The 19406-nt window shown below is 39.1% G+C and overlaps 1 protein-coding gene across 2 annotated transcripts in view; it reads right to left on the reverse strand.

Annotated features, from left to right (window-relative positions):
- LOC122870373 (glucosidase 2 subunit beta-like) overlaps window positions 1–19406 on the reverse strand; it is a 122407-nt gene that overhangs the window by 23643 nt on the left and 79358 nt on the right. For both annotated transcript variants that reach the window (XM_044184502.1, XM_044184501.1), the window contains 2 exons: window positions 18532–18601; window positions 16618–16707 (listed from right to left, as the gene is read on the reverse strand). In XM_044184502.1, coding sequence (XP_044040437.1) covers window positions 16618–16707; window positions 18532–18601 — 160 coding nt within the window. The remainder of the gene's footprint in view (window positions 1–16617; window positions 16708–18531; window positions 18602–19406) is intronic.

A 19406-nucleotide genomic window follows, 5' to 3' on the forward strand; every position in this document is an offset into this window, starting at 1 on the left:
TGCAACATCTGTCTAATTTGAAAGGAAAATAAGTGAAATTAATATACTGATCATTTTGGGAAGAAATTTTGTCTGGCTCTATCCTATTTATTCTCTTGACCCTGTTATTCTGTGTTCTGTGTTATTGGCACTCCAACTGGTAACAACTAGCAAAGTGTATGCACAGAACAGAGAGACTGTCACTACTATGACATTGCTAACTATTAGATATCCAGTGATAATCTTGTAGAGTACCGAAACTAAACAAATCTCCAATCAAATTCAGTACAGATTACTTGAAAATTTCAGGTAGTCACTACAGGTGCAGAATGTGTCATGAATTTAAAGGAAAAGTTTGGCATTTTGGGAAATTTGCTTATTTGTTTTTTTTTTTTGGCAAGAGTTGGTGAGAAGATTGATACCACTCTCATGTCAGTAAACAAAAATATAAAGCTACATCCAGCAGCCAGTTAGCTTAGCACAAAGAGTGGAAACAGGGGGAAACAGCTAGCCTAGCCTGTAGTCTCGTCACTACAGCCGGCCAAATAATAGATGAGAGCAGTGCATCCGGATACTTTGCCCTTGCGTCGAGCCCCGCCCCCTTTTGGGTGAAAGCAGCCCCTGTAATTTGACTGGCGGTAAATGCAAATTCCAAGGTCTTTGCATAAAATAAGAAAACTGTATTGCTTTTTAGCTATTAGGAGCCCAAATCCTAAGGCCAGTCAGGCAAACAATTATGTTATCTCATTGCCAATCAATGATCGGCGTCGTTATATAGAAAAAATTTAAGAAATAGGGGTTGATGAGTGTCCTTTCAGTGAAACCAACCAAGTCAACTAACCTGACATACCGTATTGAATCTCCAGATAATGTATTTCTGACATCTGTCACTTTTTATGTCGTTAAGACATTTTAGACACGTTAGAAAACAGTAGAAAACAGGTTGGTTTTAGCCCCACTTCCTACAAGGTTCATTATTAGAACTTAGGTCAGGTCAATTTATGTTAATTATTAACGTTAAAATACCCTCTGCTCACCAGTCTTTTGAATAGGCTGTTGTAGACTGTTGAACCAAACTCCATTCTAAAAGCATGTGTTTTATGGTAGGGCCATATTTTTTCACAGTAAAAACTTTAGTCACACTGATTTCTGATTCGCTTCAATCAACAGGCACAATCGGCTCACATGCCTTGTTTTCACCCAAAAGGGGGCGTGGTCGTTCTGCAGACAGGAAAGTGATGTATGCCTGTTCTCATCAATACTGTACTTATCTAGTAAGCTTAGGAGGTGCGGATAGGCAGATTTTGTTACCTTCAGCTAGCTGTTTCTCCATGTTTTCTGTATATGTGCTAAGCTAAGCTAATCAGGTGCTGGCTGTATTTAACAGACATATGAAAGTGGTATCGATCTTCTCATCAAACTCTCAGCAATAAAACAAATAAGCGTATTTTCCAAAATGTTGAACTATTCCTTTAAGAGGATTTGTCACTCCATAAGGTGTGAGAAACAGATTTATTCAGTAACTAAAAGCTTTTCTGACTATCAGGTTCACTCGCTGTAAATTGTAAAGGAGCAGCTGTGAAACAAATTTTCGGAATGACATTCACATTATTAAATGTTTGGACAAAATCACACATTTTGTAAGGTGGAGACACCTGATAGGGGTTTTCCCCCCCAAAACCCGAATAGTGAATCATCTGACCTGCTTCTACAGTAAATGCCGCAGGATTGTCTAGTGCCTGTCTGTCCTTTAATCAACAACTCTACACCATGTCTTTGTTGCAGGTTATAGCTGCAACTTACAGGTTACATCTGGCCACAACACCAAGGTGACTGTCTAATCTAAACTACAGTATAAAGACCACACCAAACAGAAAACAAACAGCTATTCTGGATTATAGTCCTTACTGTAAAAACCTGCATTGCACACTGTGTACCTTTTTTAGACATACTGGATAAGAATAAAATAGGCACCTGGAAAAGGGCATTCCCTCTCGGATAAGTGCTGATAAGGTGATTTGTTCTTTCTGTTTGAGTCTAACTTACAAAAATGCAGAGCTAGTAATGCTACAACATATCTTACTGTGCTTGTTTGTGGCTGTTTAGTTTCTGGTTTTGCTGCCGTTTCACTAGTTTAATGTTAGCTTGCAATGATTTTCTTTCATTCTACAGAGAATCAATATGACATCAGAAAATTAGAAGAGCATTTATGTGTGTGCTTACAATATATGTGTTTTTTTGCAATATGGACGACTCAGTATTAATATATTTTAAATGCCTTCTATCAAACGTTGTTAAAGGTGTAATGTTGCAGTACTCAGCTCCTATCCAACAAACATACGGGCACACAAAAAAACACAACTCCCTTGGAAGAAAGTTCTGTTTAGACAGAAAAATGAAAAATAAGAAATCACAGCAAGAATATAGTCCTTGGCTCAAATAACACAATTACAAAGGCATGCAATGTCTTGAATACAGATCCAGAAGGTCCTTAAATTCATAAATGGATTCATAAATCCAATTGCATGACTGGCTATGAGAATATTATACTGTATGATTAATAACCATACGCACATTTATTCAATATATTACAGTCAGAGATGAAATAATGTTATTATTATACATTATACTGACAATCATTGTATTGTTGTAACTGTAGTTACTTTTATTAACTATTCTTATTTTAGGAAAAATTGCCTTGTCGTACTACTGTGGAAGTTTTTTTTTTTTTTTAAAGGAGTGCATATAAGAGCACCATAAAAGTGGGAGCGAGGCACTTTGATTTATGTCTTGGTGATGAAAAGGTTCTGCAGTGTTTGAATCTCTCTCCTACAGTAAAAGAGAGCTTTACTTTTAGCACTCGAATGGTCAGCTCATCAGGCCTTGAGTTCAATTATGGAATCAAATTCCAATAGTGTAACTAATATATATTTGGAAGGCTATTTAAAATTCCATTTCCATGACTCAGATAATTTCAAAAAGAGCATCATGATCATTGTGAGATTGGGTCAGTGCAATTCCTTTCACTTGATAAGCGAGTTGAAGGTTTGTTGGCAGCCCAAAGGCCCAATGCCAGTTCACCTTTCTAGAGCCAGTTTAAAAGAAGACATACTCAAAGTAGGCCATTTTTCAGTTTACCTTCATTTTCCACATGGCGAACCACAAATGCAAGTCTGAATAAAATGCCGTACAGTGTTTCTACTATAAGTCTGATTGAAGTTCACTTTCCTGACAGCCAATCATATTTTGGCCTTGAAATTCTTTATGCAGAGCTGAGAGTCAATGCATAAGATTTTCATTTTTTATCTTATTACGCTTTGCTTCTGTGAAACAACATGAAGAGGGAAGGTGAATGCACAGCAGAGACCTCTTTCCCACATAAATTACCCAGGGAAAAAAAAAAACAATACAGAGCGAAAGAGCCTCTCTCCCTCAAAAGATGCCTCCATTTATATGCGAAAAATGGGAAACAAAACAAGCCAAACTTGAAGCCAATTTAGTTTTTAGAGCCACCACTAAGGGCAATGAGGCAAATAGCCTCTGGCAGATCATTTAAGGCTGCATTCTCCCTGCCATCTCTCAAGATGTTACATTATTATTGCTGCTATTTTCTTCTCAAAATAGGTGAAGGTTGAGACATGTAGAAGATATGATAGGCAGTAAGGGACAACAGCTGGTCTTTATGGGTCTTTCAAATGTCTGAAAAAATGCATTAATTGAATTATAGTATCATGGCACTTGAAAGCATTATTACAATTTGATGCAACTATACAGTAAAACTAGACTGAATTAAAAAGTTAATTTTCTTTACATTTACTAACATAAAATAGGGCAGCCACTGCTGTTTCGTACTTTCTTTTTTGTTTTAGATACTGCCACTTTCCAATTAATCCTAAATAAAACAGATTTCATGATTTCCTGAGTAGCAGCTATATACGTGGACAGATAGCATGAGCTTTTCAATTAAATGTGAGCTACATTAAATAAAATTATCAGCGGGCTTCTCTGCCTAAAGAGACCTTCCCATAAAGTGATTATCAATAATTATTTATATATATATATATATATATATATATATATATATATATATATATATATATATATATATATATATATATAACAGAATGTAAAGGATCCTACGTAGGTGTGGAGCAAGTTGGCTCAAAATAATATTTTACACTTCCTCCTCAAAGGTGTAAAGAAATGGCTCTTAACACTAAAACGTGTTAGCAAATCTACTTCAACATAACTTAAGGTGATAATTAGAGTTCCCACATTAAAAGTGAAAAAGAAGAACTGACCCAACAATAAGAGGCTTTAAACCTTGCAGAGTGTCTGTAAAACATCTGTTCTCACAACACTCCAGCTGAAAGCTCCAGAACAAGCTAGCACATTGACCTAAAGATAAGATTACTTTGTTAAAGTATGTGGAGATGTTCATACACCAACATTCTGTTATGCTTAGACAGATGTAAATACAGTATATATTGTTTGAGAAGATTTGTTTCTCAAACAATATACTGTTTAATAGAGCAGAAATGGCTTTCTCAGCGTGAGTATTCAATGTAGATTGGTCACATGGGAATCAAAAGGCCAGACAGTAGAACGTAGCCAAATCTCCACCAGTCGTTGAATCTAACGCAAGTTCTCGGTTGAATCTAATGCAAGATCTCAGTTGAATCCAAACACTGGATTCCTATTGGACAGGACACGCAATACAGCGCATGAAATCCCGGCGCACAGCTATGACATCATCACCTCTATAAAGCCTGGCGCAACAGACTGTCTGACATCTTTTCCACTGTAACCCTGTTATTACAGGAAGGCACATCACGTGAACTTTAATTTTCCTAGGGAAGTCTTAACTAGCTGGACGAGCAACAGACTGCTTTGTGTTTGCTGAACACACCTTTGGATACTGGAGAGAGAGAGATCACGGAGAGAAAGACCGCCGCTGAGCCTCTCCCCACCGAAAGTCGACCACTGCTTTCCTCTGCTGCTATTCGTAGGAACAGTTCTGCCGTTAGAACTGCCAACGGCGCAGACCCGGCTCCGTCAGTATCCGAGCCTTGAGAGGATTTCACCAGACAACCAGATGGACTGACGCATTAAATAAATTGCTATCAAGAGCGATCTCAAGTAAGAGGCTTGTTTCTGGGCAGAGATAGATTTTATAACTGTGTGTTATTTCATCTAAGCTTCATTGTTGTGAATTGTGCTGTGCTTATTTTGGAAAGTAACGGACCGCCGCGTCCTGTTTTGCTGTGTTTTTCTTTGTGTTTGTGTCCATTTTGTGTCGGTACCACGCCATTGGCCGTTTAACTGTGTTACTTTAGCCACTGTGGAAGCTAGTAACTGTGCTTTATCAGACCAAAGTCCAGTAACACGGCTGTTAAATGAAAGTTTGCTGCCGGGTTCCTGTGTGATAAAGTAACAGCTATTGTGCTTTACCACAGCATTTGAGATTCCTTGTGCCTTCTTGTGCCTGTGTGCTTTCTTTCTCTTTCCTCTCCACTAATCCACACGCCTTAACACACACATCTGAAACAAAACCAGATAACATGGTATTATAACTAGCTACCGCTCCAGAGTATCTTGAGGACAAATAGAGCGCATCCTCCATTCAGGCTCTCCCCTTTGAGTTTCGCGGGTCTGCCCGCCATTTTGGCACTGTGCGTGACGAAGACCCAAGTGGGCACGTCCATCGTCTTCCTTGCACCCTTCCTCGCTATTGTCCCACACACACACACACACACTGAAGTTACTGTTAATCAGTGCTAATGTTAAATAAACGCTAGTGTATCTTTTAAAGAGCAGTTGCCTGTGGTTATTGTGTGTACGTGCTGAACAGCTGGTTGGATTCACCCTTCACTGTCCACTATTATTGTATCATTATTATTATATGTAAGATAGTACTTTAAATATCAGCATTTTTAGGTGGACAGCCAACTTGAGACTGTTTTTCACGTTTGGTTATTGGTCCTTGATCCCAGGGTGGTGCCCCGTAATTATTAATCCTTAATGATTTTGATAATATTAATAATTTAATTAATATTCATAAATATCTTTGTGTATATTTCTGCTAATAACTAAACATGCCCTGCCTGAATCCCAACAAAAGGATTTATACAGATTCAATCAATTCATATGTGCATCATCCTTTCTGGTCTAAAGGTGATTGGATAACTCCATTATGACTACTATTTTTATGCCTAAATATGACTTTGCTTTCTGCTAACTTCATCTCTTCATCTGACATTTGAAAGAGAGTAATTTTCAAATGGAACATCCTATTACAGTCTCATTTTCCGTCTCTGCATGTTGAACATTTGAACAACAAAGCGGAAATGGCTTTCTTAGAGTGAGAAGTAAAGAGGTACTCCCTCTGGCTGTTAAATATCATTCTCAATTATGGGTGTTTTGGTGTAGCAAATTGATAGTAGTGATCCATTTCAATAATTTGCTCCAATTTGCACCATACCATTGCCACTCCTCAAAATACATATTAAATGGGTCAAACACACTAAATGTCTCGGCCCCATTTCCATGCAGAAAATGCTTGGGGTAACAGGTTAGTAGATCAGAACCACCACAGCTGTGCTAATGCAACCACAAACTCTTCAGTAAATAGGGAACTAAAGGTCTTACAGGGTGCAGAAGAAGGTGGCTGTCTTTTTACAGCTGATTGAAATGTGTGTTATGCAATCATAGTGTGTTTGTACTGTATGTGTTATTGTAGACAATGCATCAAGTTGTGTAAGTAAGCATGTAACTGTTAAAAACAAGACCAGACCAGTGTGCTCTAGCTGGACTGAGGATGCAACATGTAAAGAAAGTTTTTCCCTGCCACTGTCACCAAGTGCTTGCTCATGGTGGGATTTGTTGGGTCTTTGTAAATAATATTATAAAGAGTACGGTCAAGACCGGCTCTATAGGAAAAGTGCAATGAGATAACTTCTGTTATGAATTGGTGCTATATAAATAAAATTGAATTGAATGTGGGTTGTAGGTTAAAATTCATGTCAGACTTTGCAGAAATACGATGATTAATGTAAAAAGTCAGACCATAATATTGTGGAGCCAGCGAGAGGCAGCCATTTTTCTTAAGCAAGCTCCACTACTAAGTAGTAAAGTTGCATTGTCTAAAAGAAAAAGTTAGTAGTAACATTGTAATTACACTTTCACTGAAGTTCTTACAGTTGCTGAATTAGATCTGAACTAGAATTAGATTTAAGCAGATAAGATCAACTCTGTTGATCTCACTAGGAAGTTCAGGTTGTGACAGCAGGAACTGCAAATGAGACAGTATGAGAAGAAATATAATACAAACACTGTTGAACTCAGGGATTGTAATTTGTATATACCAAGACCAATCAGCTTTCACTCAACAATCCCATTCTTTAGCCTCAGAGTTAATCCAAAGTAGTTCATCAGAATAAGACAACTCATACTCATAAGTATTCATGACCGTTGTCTGTAAATACTAAATTTATGGTGACATTGTCAAAGTTCAGACTAACATATATTTTTCCTCTTAACATCTTAATGTTATATGCTATCAGTATAATATTAGTAGGCTACAGTTCTCCAAATTAAAAGAAAGATGGGGTATGTTTTGCCAGTTAGGTATAGATGTCATAAGTGTCCATAATTTGCAAACTGACAGCTGGATATCCACAGGAATGCCACACATGGTGACAGTATGATACTTACAAGTCTTTGGATATTTTCTCAGTGCCTGCGTGAACCTCAAGAGAAAACACTGTACTGTGATCAGCAGAGTCCTCCAGTTTACTGCACACAAACAAAAAGCCTAAATATGAAAAACTTTTTCCCAAGCTGACCCAGGCACACAAAACATAGTTCCACTCTTGGTTTGTGCTTTCCTCGAAGAAATTAAGCATAATTGATAAAAAATATTTTTTTGGTGGCTAGGTTTGGTGTTTTGGCAGGTCTCTGACTAAAGTGTAATGCCTGTGCAACAGCAAGCAATTGGAAATTTAAAAGTAATAATGACAATAACAATAACAATAAAGATGATTAATTTGGCTCTAAAACATCTCATTCTGAATTAGAAACAGGAAGTCCTGGTGTGCAGTGACAAACAAAAAATCTCTGAAAAGTTGACCCAGACTCTTTTCAACACAACCAACCCACAGATACTCTGCTCACTGCCCACTTTTCTGGCCATAAAGTTGGCAGCATAACAAAGACTGATGAGATGTGATGAATTTATGACCCCACCAGACACACATGCACTCGCTGCCAGCCCACAGGTCTACTGGACCAATGGAAAACTCCTGCTACTTCAGATGGCCACCCATGCTGTGGAATGAGCAGAATTTCCATGTGCTTTTAGTTGATTACAGGAAGGGACCGACATCTTGACAGCCAAAGGCTTTGTTGAATCACAATTGGGTAAGGGAGGCAGTGAGTCAACAGGAAGATAAACTGACTGTGCTCTTCATCATGGCATCTAGGAAAAATTAGGAGGACCAAACTTATTAGAAGGAAAATTTTACTAATAAATATCTCACACCAGAGATGCAATGTAGATGCAGAAACACACAGTAGGGGGGCTTGGAAAAGCAGGCAGAGAGAGAGAAGCAGGCAACAACCTATAGTGTTGTTTCTAATGAAACAACACTATAGGTTGCATTATGGGAATTGTAGGAACCAGCTTTTTTGAAGCTTGATCAATGCTAGGAAGTTTTAACAGGTGTGGAATTTAAAATGGTTATGCTTTCTTCCATATGTAAAATAATGATTCATGATTATGTAAAAAGTCCTTTTAAAGGCCCTTTAAAGAGGGAAATTTTGCTAATAAATGTTCATATATGTGGTAATTTCAGTTCACTGCAAATGAGACGAAGGATAAGTCTGGTAATATTCTATATTTTTTCTCATGGGCAATAAATCCCATTAAATAACCAAAACCAACAATTAAGTGATTCTACTAACAAGAATCTACTATTATCTGTCAAAGCCTGATACAGCTTCTTCCTCTATGGCAGAGATCTCGATTGTTCTCATGTTTATAGTCCTGCTGCTGTAAATACTCACTTGCACACCAAATCCGTGGCTAAAAAGCAGTCCCAAACAAATTTACTATTTACACCTGTTTGAGTGAATTACAGTGAACTGCTGCTTTAGGAAATTATTTAATCTTTTTTTTCTAAATTAAAGTATGCATATATGATGTTCTTAAAGATTTAGGTCTTCAGTAGGAACCAATAGGCTTGGAGCTGACAGCCACAAACAGGGTAGATAAGTCGGAAAGTATTGAGAGAGAAACTAATACATGGCTGGTTGTTGACAATAAGACAAATATAGAATATCTTTTAACAATGTCACATTTCCTCCTTCCTATCATAATTTGAGAGCTATTGGGTGGGACAAAGTGCTCATGCTCTAAGGCATGGATCTGCATAAACAGCCACTGCAGCACAACCACTTATTTTAACAACATTCCAATTATGGTTCACCAGGCTTTCTGCCTTTCTGTCCCCTCGATAAACCCGGGCAAACAATGTTTTCATTTCATTTGTGCACATGCATGCATTTGTCTGTAGTTAGCTGTAGTCTGGGTAGCTTCCTGGCAAAATGTCAATTTCTAATAGCAAAAGGCCTTCATGTTGAAGCTGGGCATAGTGAATGACTGTGTTAAATTACATTAACATTGAAAGCTATATTCTTCTGTTAATTTTATTTGTTCTCATTTCCAGGAAAACTGACATGGCAGGTGCTCTTAGGAATATTATTACCAGCAAGAAGTTTACTTAATACTTGCCATCCACAGGCAGACAGCAAACAACATACTGTCTAAAGATCCCAATGGTCTTGTCAAACCCTATTTGCAACTAGATAGTATTCATGGCACAGCCGTTATGAAATCTACCATATATATGGCTCTTCATTTCCACGTTACTCTTACAACAGTCAGCAGAAACATCCAGGACTTGCCATGGTTTATATCCAATTTGAAACAGCTCCCTCTAGGCTATCCTGATGCAGTCTCTTTCTTCCCTAGAAGAACTCGGTGCACTGTTAAAGCCATGTGATGTTCTACAGACAGTTGGAAGTGTCACTTGTGCTGCGTTATCCTTCTCTCTTCTCTGTCAAAGCTGAACCACAGTGGCGGGCATGATTCACTGAAGTGCTGTACTTTCTAATGACACGAGAGCAGAGGCTGAGTCAATCTGACCTGACAGTCTTGCATAAATCACGGCCCTTCGATTTAAGTTGCTTTGAGGAGTGTCAACAAATCCACAGGAGGAATATTAGACTCCGCTGTAGGTAGGGACTCCGCCTCTGAGAACTCATTATGGGGTGTCTTCCTTCATGCTGTGCCAGGCTGTGTTGACTGAATTGCCAAGCTTATTTCTGATTCACTGGCAGAAGCCTGCGTTTTAAATTCCCAACTTGTGATAAGGGCCCACCAGCACCCTAAAAACCTTTTCTGGGGAAATACATGGATTTTTAATGGGTGAATTTTTGGTGAGCTTCAATAGCTTGAATGTGATGTAATGTCAAAAAAGGTAACTCTGGGCTGGAGAGAGGTGCATGGAAGTAGACGAATAAATGCCATTAAATGATAATGCACCAAGAACAAGTTCCCTCTCTAGGCTTTTATTCATGTTGTTTATGGTCTTTAGAGAAACTGATGAGAAGGCAATGTGGAGTACGCTACTACACAGCATTTAGCTTCTAATCTTACTGTTAATCATTCCACTTGAAAGTGTTCAACAACAAAAGGCTGTACACCCCACCCCAATCAAAGTAATTATATTTTTTTCCCTGGACAAACAGGAGAAGACTTCGAGCCCCTGTTTGTAGAAGTGATTCACACCATCATGAGGCAAAGCAGAAGCAAGGCTAAAGAAATAACTCAACAAAGAGGTGCAGAGAAAAGGATCCTCCTTCGCAAAGACAAAAGGAGAAATCTCAGCTGACACCCTCAGAAATGAAACACACTTTCAACGTTAACAAGTTTGGCCTGCAGTAAGAATAAACAGGACCAAATCCAGTTTCTGTGAATCTCCTTAAAAGCAATCAGCTCTTTCTATTTCCTGGCTCCATTAGGGCTGTCTAATACACAGAGCTGCTCCACACATGTCACTGCCATCAAATGATCCTCAGCTGGTAGCATTTGAAACCGTTTTCCTGCCACACCCCACACCAGCACCAGCTGAATTCCATTCTATGAAACAATGCACAGCTATTAGTTACATTACAGATAGACAACGTTTCAGCTCAGAAAAATTTTATGGCCTCAGGCACTATTCTCCAATATTGGCTTCTACTTGAAGAAAAAAAAAGAAGGAACAATTTAATCAAACGTGAGAGATCCAAACAACAGGGAGGACGGATGTATGATGGTTTCAACCGATGATCAAGAAGCTGGAAAGAGAAGTGTGTGATTCTGTCCCATTATTGGAGAGGAACTGTAGCTCTGCTAGTTCGCTACTCGAGGGCATGGGAGGGAGTGCTATAGAAAGCCGTTGGTTTATGTGTCTATCAATGTCATGTCTTTTCAGGATCATGGTTCAAGGCGAACAGCAAGAATAAAGGGGGGCAGGGAGGGGAACTGGTACATTGCTGAGAGGGTGCTGGTAGGTCAAAGGACCTTCAACTGCGTAGATATTGTGCTCTTCAGTGAGTTGAAGGATGAAAAATAACATGGAGTGCATGATACCAATAGGGCAGGGAAAGAAAGGTAACAGAGTACAGTATGGGTTTCTGTGCAAAAGTCTGAGGGTGTGAGAAATAGGCTATGTATTGGACTAAACTTACAAGTATTATATTTGTAATGTTACTTTTGTACTATTATCACCTGTGAAACAGCTATTTACAGCTAAATGTTTTGTTTTGGTGTGGTTAATATGCTTGCAAGACTACATACTGTAGTTAAAGTTCCCCTCCAGACACATTTTAAAGCCACTGGAAATGTGGCTTGAAATAGTAAAAATGCATATGATAAAGTTGAGCGTCTCATTAAGCATCCACAAAAATCTGATTGAAAATAAACATTCATAACTATTAGAAAATCTAGTTTAAAAAAACAGCAATTTTTGCTGTTTAGACCATTTCTCAAGACTGTTGTAGGCATGGCAGATCACATTTTGATTGACATCGCCCTCAGTATGACATCTCCCTGGCTCCAAATATATGTCAACAATCGTTCATGGCAATAGTCACTCACAGCAATGGTGCAAGCGATAATCAGCATAGTCCTGCCCTACATGTTTGAGCTGTCTGATTCGGAATCAGAGGATGAAGCAGAAGCCCTGCCATCTGAACATTTTTCATTTCAGTTGGTCACTGAATGGTGAGTTACAAAATGTTTTGCTATCCATATTACTCCTGAGTAGAAGAGTTAGCATACACATGCAAAGTTTGCTAACTTAACCATGATTGATGACCTATTTGTTCTGAATGAATGAATGCAATGCAAATTGATGGCTCTGTAGCATTAGCTAGTGCCATACAATGGCCGACAATCTATGATCTGTTGCCAGCATTAAACCACAGCGGCCGAAAATAGACAACCGCTGCCGACACTCAACAGCCGCACCTGTCATTAACCCCCCTCTGGTGACATTCATCACCTACGGCCTAAACTAAACACCCGCGACCCCCAATAATATTGGGATTCACAATAGTTAAAGGGGACCAAACTGTGTAGGTGGCTATCAATAATTTGGCTATCAAGATTATCAAGGATAATCATAAATAATAACCTTAATTAATAAAGTCCTTGGGGCACCATACTCCCTAAAGAAGAGAAATGATAGCCAATCAATTGATTGAGTCTCATATAATACACTAAACTATTAATTTGGAACTCAGATTAATAATTAAATTAATAACTATAACCAGAATTACCACCAATAGCTAGTACGTTGAAGGATTTGGAGTTCAACATAGAAGAGGTTCACTCTTTAACAACATTAAAGAAGCCAGCATAATTATACACAACCATTTAAAAGATAAACAAAATTTGAAGTCTAACTCTAAATACTAAACTACAGAACAGAACTTCTTTTCCTTTCGGCTTTTCCCTTTCAGGGGTCGCCACATCAAATCATGTGCCTCCATCTAACCCTGTCCTCTGCATCCTCTTCACTCACACCAATTAACTTCATGTCCTCTCTCACTACATCCATAAATCTCCTCTTTGGTCTTCCTCTAGACCTCCTGCCTGGCAGCTCCAACCTCAGCATCCTTCTACCAATATATTCACAGTCTCTCCTGTGAACATGTCCAAACCACCTCAATCTGGCCTCTCTGACTTTATCTCCGAAACATCTAACATGAGCTGTCCCTCTGATGTACTCATTCCTGATCCTGCCCATCCTTGTCACTCCCAAAGAGAACAAAGTCCCTACTGTCAGTCCTACATTCTTGGCTTTCCTCTTCTCTCTCTGCCTACGAACACACCTTCCTCCTCTCCTTCTTTGTCTTTGACCAAACAGTAGTCCAATTTCCACCGGTACCCTGTAGGTCAACAGCACCGGTGGCGGTCGTTGTTAACCCGGGCCCCAACCGATACGGTATGGAAGTCATTTTCACGATTCGCATTTTTAATTTGGCATGTGTTTTACGTCGGATGCCCTTCCTGACAACCCTCTGCATTTATCCAGACTTGGGACTGGCACAAGAAGACACTGGCTTGTGCCTAAGATGTGTCAAAAAAAAGGTGTGTATGTTTCTTTGTTCTCTCTCCGTATTTCTCGCGTGCACAAGTGCACGTGGTCAGAACAAGAAAGTATGTGCATCAGGAACTTTCCGCTGGGTGTGGTTGTCTTTAAGGGCCAAACTAGAGGTGTATGAGTATGATCTTTTAACGGTGTTAAAAGGAGTTAGTTAGCATGCAAAGACTGTCTGTGTGGAGCATAACAAACTAACATTAACTTAACGGTGGCTGAGAACTACGGGGGAGGTTGCTTTGGATGTGGTGCTCCGTTAACCGGCGGTCCGTCTGTTGTGTATGGGCCAGGTGGGGAAGAATTGCGGCCCGATGCAGTCTTTTGCTGTGCAGTGTCCCTTTATGCAGATGGCTGTAACCCGGTCTGTTGTCTGTTGTCCTCCTTACAGTTAGCTTGGCGCTAACTTCCTTAGTTGCTTGTAAAGTTTAGCTGGCAGGCTTTGTGTAATAGCTGTTGGTGCTAAACTTTGCTGCAGAGATCTAGCAGGCCCTTGCGTTGCTGCTGTAAGATCAGAGTTTGGTTCTGAAGGAAGGCAGGCGCTTGTATTCTGGCCTAATACTTTGTCCTTCTTTGGTAGGTCTGCTCTAAGCAGACCTCCCGAGGTCTGGGCGTTGAGCGAGGAGCAGAGAAAGAGACAGAACAAATGACCGCTGACCCCTTTTATTGATCTGGTGACATTAGAGTCACAGGTCAGACTGACACATGAGTGTTGTAAGGCTGCATTCAATGTGGAATTTTGGAATGCTGAGTTCAAATGATCTCGGGATTTTGCAATACAAAAAGAGCATGCAGTCTCCTAATGAAAGTTCAGTTAAAAATCATACAAATTAATTAATTCATCTGTGGAGTCTCAACAGTACCCGTGCACCATGCACACACTGGGTGTAAATAGCCGAATAGCTGCCTGTGACCATTCTCACCTGGGTGCAAATTCTCTGCAGGTTTTAACCCTTGTGGGGGCTGTGCTCCTCTACGAGCGGAGTCCACCACAGTTGGAAAAACTTGCAGAGCCTGTCAAGTTTTCCTTTCTGGCCCGGTAGCTAGCAAATTAAGCTAACATTAGCTCCAGCTGACTTTCTAGCAGCTGACATGTTTTAAAATGAGAAGCTGTAAAAGGGGTCTTAAATATACACATGATGGCTACATATTTGATATCACGCTAAAAGACTGAGGCTAAAGCTGCAAAAATTCTGCATTCTCACCAGTTGATGATCAGTATAGAAGACATGGAAATTAAGGAGCCGCGTTGTTCTTGTATTGCAGGGTAGAGCTAGTTAGTCCTAGTATTATAAGTATGATAAAACTATTTTCATTCTAATATTACCTTGTTTAGCTGCTTAGCTTACATACTTAGACAAGCAAGACAGAAGTTCCATTTATGCTTTATTATTTATAAATATATATGTTTCACTTTTAACATTACAACAGAAAAAGGCTTATAGAGTCAAGACTAACTGATGTGTTTAGCAAATATAACGCTATCTCAGACAATAAGTTTGACTGGTGTTGCTGGACTGTAAACTTTCTAAATCCAAGAAATACCACTAATGTTAGCCTAACCTCTGCTAGCATCCAGGACCGGCTTCAATACAGTGAGGAAATACTGCACAGTGGACGTTCTATTGTGAACAGGGCTTTTTTAAATGTAACCTGTAACCCCAAAATGTAGCTATCTAATGATAAGCTGCTTGGCCTTGAAAGCAATGCTCAGTTACCACGGTAAGTACGTAGTAAGCTAATTAGCAGGACATGCTAATGTTTGCAGATAAGCACAATCTTTAATCCATTGCTTTGGAAAGACACAAAAAAAGACACATATGGAGAAATCCAAACTTGACGGGCCTGCCATGCCTTGTATGATTGGCCAATCGTTGTTTGAGGGAGGGATTTAATTGTATTTTCTTGCGTACATCTGCAAATGTGGCATTCATCCGTTATTGTTATGATTGCTTGCCAGCTCAGGCTCTCCTCTACTTGTGTCTCTACAACCTGTGAATTTGTTCATTTAAGTCTTTTTCATTTCCAGAAGTAAAGGATGATAAAATATTATAGGAGCCTGCTCTCCATCCCTAAATCATGACATTAAAACATCTTGCAACCAATGTGCAATATTGTTATCTAATACTGTCTCCAGTAAAAAGACTGAGATAGATTTTTGGATGTATAAGAGCTGCCACTTTCCTTTTCAGATTTTGCCTCTTAAATGGCAAAGTAAGCAAACAAATCACACTGGTGTATAAGGGCATGGGAAAACCACTGATTCCAAGGATGTCTGAAAAATGTATTTGCAGTGCAGATCTCAGATAATTTTCTTTCAAAACTGCAACCACCCACAGGCTTCTAAAGCTCCAGCTGGCAAGCAATCCTGAGGAGAACAGATTCTACCCCAGCAGGGGCCATAGGGATGCAGCGGGAGAGAGTAAAAGAAGCTCATTCTGTTGATTAAATTTAGTTGATTTAGCTGCTTGGCTTTCTCCAGGGTGACTTGGAGCTCACAAATTATCAACTTTAAATGGTGGCTCTTTACTGAGATGGTTCACATTTGCTACAGATAGAATTTGTTTTTGTACAGTTATTCAAAATAAGATGACTCCAGCCTCTGGTTAACATATTGATTTTGTTATGGTTCTTTGAAACTGTTTTACTTTTCTATCCAGTGGTTTTTATGGCTACCTGAAGTGCACAGGTATCGCACATGTAATTGCTTTCCATGATTTCCATTATTGAGAGTAAACATAACTATTCATGAGAAAGACTGTCAAAACCATTCAAATGTTTTTCTGTCAGTGTATGTTTTTGTAAGAAATAATTATAATGAAAGCGTATCGTTTGTATGCAACCACACATTTTAGGACTAGTTTCCATATTAATGCCAGACAAAAATAAGCATATAAATAAAAAACGTAATAAAATGTTTGTCAGTACTTACTCATATACTTTCAGCTTGTAACACTGGCTGTTCAAAAATAGAAACTCCCAATCTGTTCCATAGTCTATGGTCAGCTTCTTCCGGAGATCACTGAGGAAACCACAACAAATAGATTACAAGCACACTTAAAGCTGTTTTTTAAAAGTATGGAACTGAGTTATTACTGATACAGTTACATCTGAAAGCATGGCACTCAAAAACAGACAGAAATTACACCAGTATACCTAGTACTAGGTATAGTTTTATAGCAAATAACTTCAGATATTATAAAGGAAAATGTTTTAAAATATTCCTAAACTCAAGTTATGTAATGGTTTTATTACAAAATCTACAGAAAAACAGCACAAATGCTTATTTTCAAATGAGATAAACAAGTGTTTTTGAATGTTCTGGATGTAGACCATGACAAGCTGCTGTAATAATCAAGATGATTCCTAACTGTGCTGACAATGTATCTTTATTTTCCTTGCCGCTTTTAGTGACTGACTTCTTGGATAGTGTGTTGATGAGCTGGCCCTTTAAAGCCCATTTCTATGCAGCGTCTCCAATTATCTGAACTGGTCAGGGCTGCTTTCCTTCACTAATCGCAAATAAGGGAACTGAGCCCTATCTCTAACGGTGCACAGGCCCTTATTTCCATATTCATAACCCAGAATTGTTAATGGGGTTAACAAATGTTTAGGGAGGGTGATTGTTTCGCTTGAGGTTGATAAGGTAGGGTGGCAGAGGGGGATGACTCGGGGTCAAAAAAGCAATGCAGGTTGCATAACTGTGTGTGCATGTGATTCTCTGTAGGGCAGGGGTCATAACATTCATGCACAGTCAATTTTGGTGGAAATTGACCTTTACAGCACGCTAAAGGAATAAATAAGGAAGAGACTTTCATTTCAAGATAGTTCCAAAAGGTATGAAGACACAAAAGCACTAGTACTTATATCTGCATACTAATTAAGGACATGGCCTGAAGAGAACATGGGGGGCTCCAACACACATACATGATAGTGAGTAATTTGACCAGGAGCAATTGAAGCAAGGTAGACAATGAAGAAATGGAGCAACCAAAGTCACGCTAGCTCCTTTTCCCCTCTTTTCCCCTCATGCAGGCATTTGTTTAGGGGGAAAAATCTTGACCTTTTGGTAACTGCCATCTCTCTAGTTGGCTCTCCTCTCCCCCTTACTGTAATGAACAGTTTGCAGGCCTAAGGGCCACAGTAGCTACTTATCAGCTATTGCTATCTGGCTCTGAGCTTTGTGAAAACATCTGGGAAGGAGCAAAAGCATTTAACAGGAATTCTCATTTTTTGCGCAGTTGTTGGGGAGTGCGACTGTATCATGTAATGTTAGGAAGGCATTAAAAGTTGAAAAGAATGCTACACAATCAATTAAATGTCTTAAAATTTAGTATACATTGTGAGGCTGACAGCTTTTCTGGATGGAAATACAAATACGTAGCTAATTTGCTGTGACAGGAGGTAATTTTTTCCATTAATACAAAATAATCACGGTATTTGCCACACTAATTTGTACCATGTCTGTCTTTTAAAAAATGCCACAAAGAAGTTAGGATAATGCATACCCAGGCAGACACTCTTCTGCTCAAAGTAAGTTGGAATAGGTCTACCCACCAGAGCACAGTGGGCAACCAATAGCGTTTGTTTTTCTTCATTAAAATTAGCCTTAGGTATCACACAGTGCAAATTCATTACAGCGCAGCTTTCATGACTACTTTAGCACAGAAGGATGAGGTCTATTTTAAGGCCTGGTTACATACCATGCCACCCTGCTTCAAATACTGATGCAATGTGAGAAGCAAATGCATCGTCCACACAAAGTGCAAAATGTTGAGGATTTAGCCATAAATATGTGACAATGGACGCTAACCTCTGCTTAGATTTTTTGTTATTCTTCCCTTACCTAATTTCCATGTTGACTGTCTCATAGGCTTCTTCTACCTTCTTCAGTTTGGTAGCCTCCCACTCTGCAGCTAGACAAAACAAAAGGTCAGACAAATTAACAATGCGGAGTTGTTGCATCTCAACAGCTGCGTGTTGCCAAACAGTGGGCTCTTAATATAGGCTGTTACATCTAGGAATGGGAGACGAGCAAGGCTGCATATAAACAGAAAAATCCTATTTCCAGGTGTGGTAACTGTTGAAAGGCCCGCAGGCTTATTAGTCTCTTCACACTGACAATTGTGTTAACTGAGACTGAGAGGGAAAAGAAGTCAGAAGGAGTGTGAAGGCACCAGAGGTGGCAAAAGCGGTGATGTTTGTCTCTCTTTGTCACAATAGCATGTTCCTAGTATGACAAGATGTCAAACTCTAGTTAGAGATCTTCAAAGTCCTTTCAAGTGATTGTGACAAGTAAAAAGAAACATAATGGAACTGTAAGTAAAAGTCTACATGTACAACCCTGTCGTTTGCATATTTTACCAGTGCATCGCAATGCAAATCCTGAAAATAGTTAGAAAATAGTCTATTAATCGTTGATCAACATAAAATTATTTGACAACATTTCAATAATTTATTCATTGTTTAAAGCAGCAATAATTCAATAACTGATTTATTTTTGGTCACCTGGGCAGAGGGACAAGCTGCGAACACAATATTGACATATTATCACCTTAGCCGAAGGTGTTAGCCAACAGTTGCCTATTTACACATCCAGCAGATACGGAGCAACATTAGCATTCGTTTATAGTTGTGTTTCTGATAAATGTAAGACCAATATTCACTCTCCTTTTACCTCTATTTTGGTTTCCAACAACCCCTGAGGAAAATATCTGGCTC

The sequence above is a fragment of the Siniperca chuatsi genome, linkage group LG22 (assembly GCF_020085105.1).
Source record: "Siniperca chuatsi isolate FFG_IHB_CAS linkage group LG22, ASM2008510v1, whole genome shotgun sequence".
Lineage (NCBI taxonomy): Eukaryota > Metazoa > Chordata > Actinopteri > Centrarchiformes > Sinipercidae > Siniperca > Siniperca chuatsi.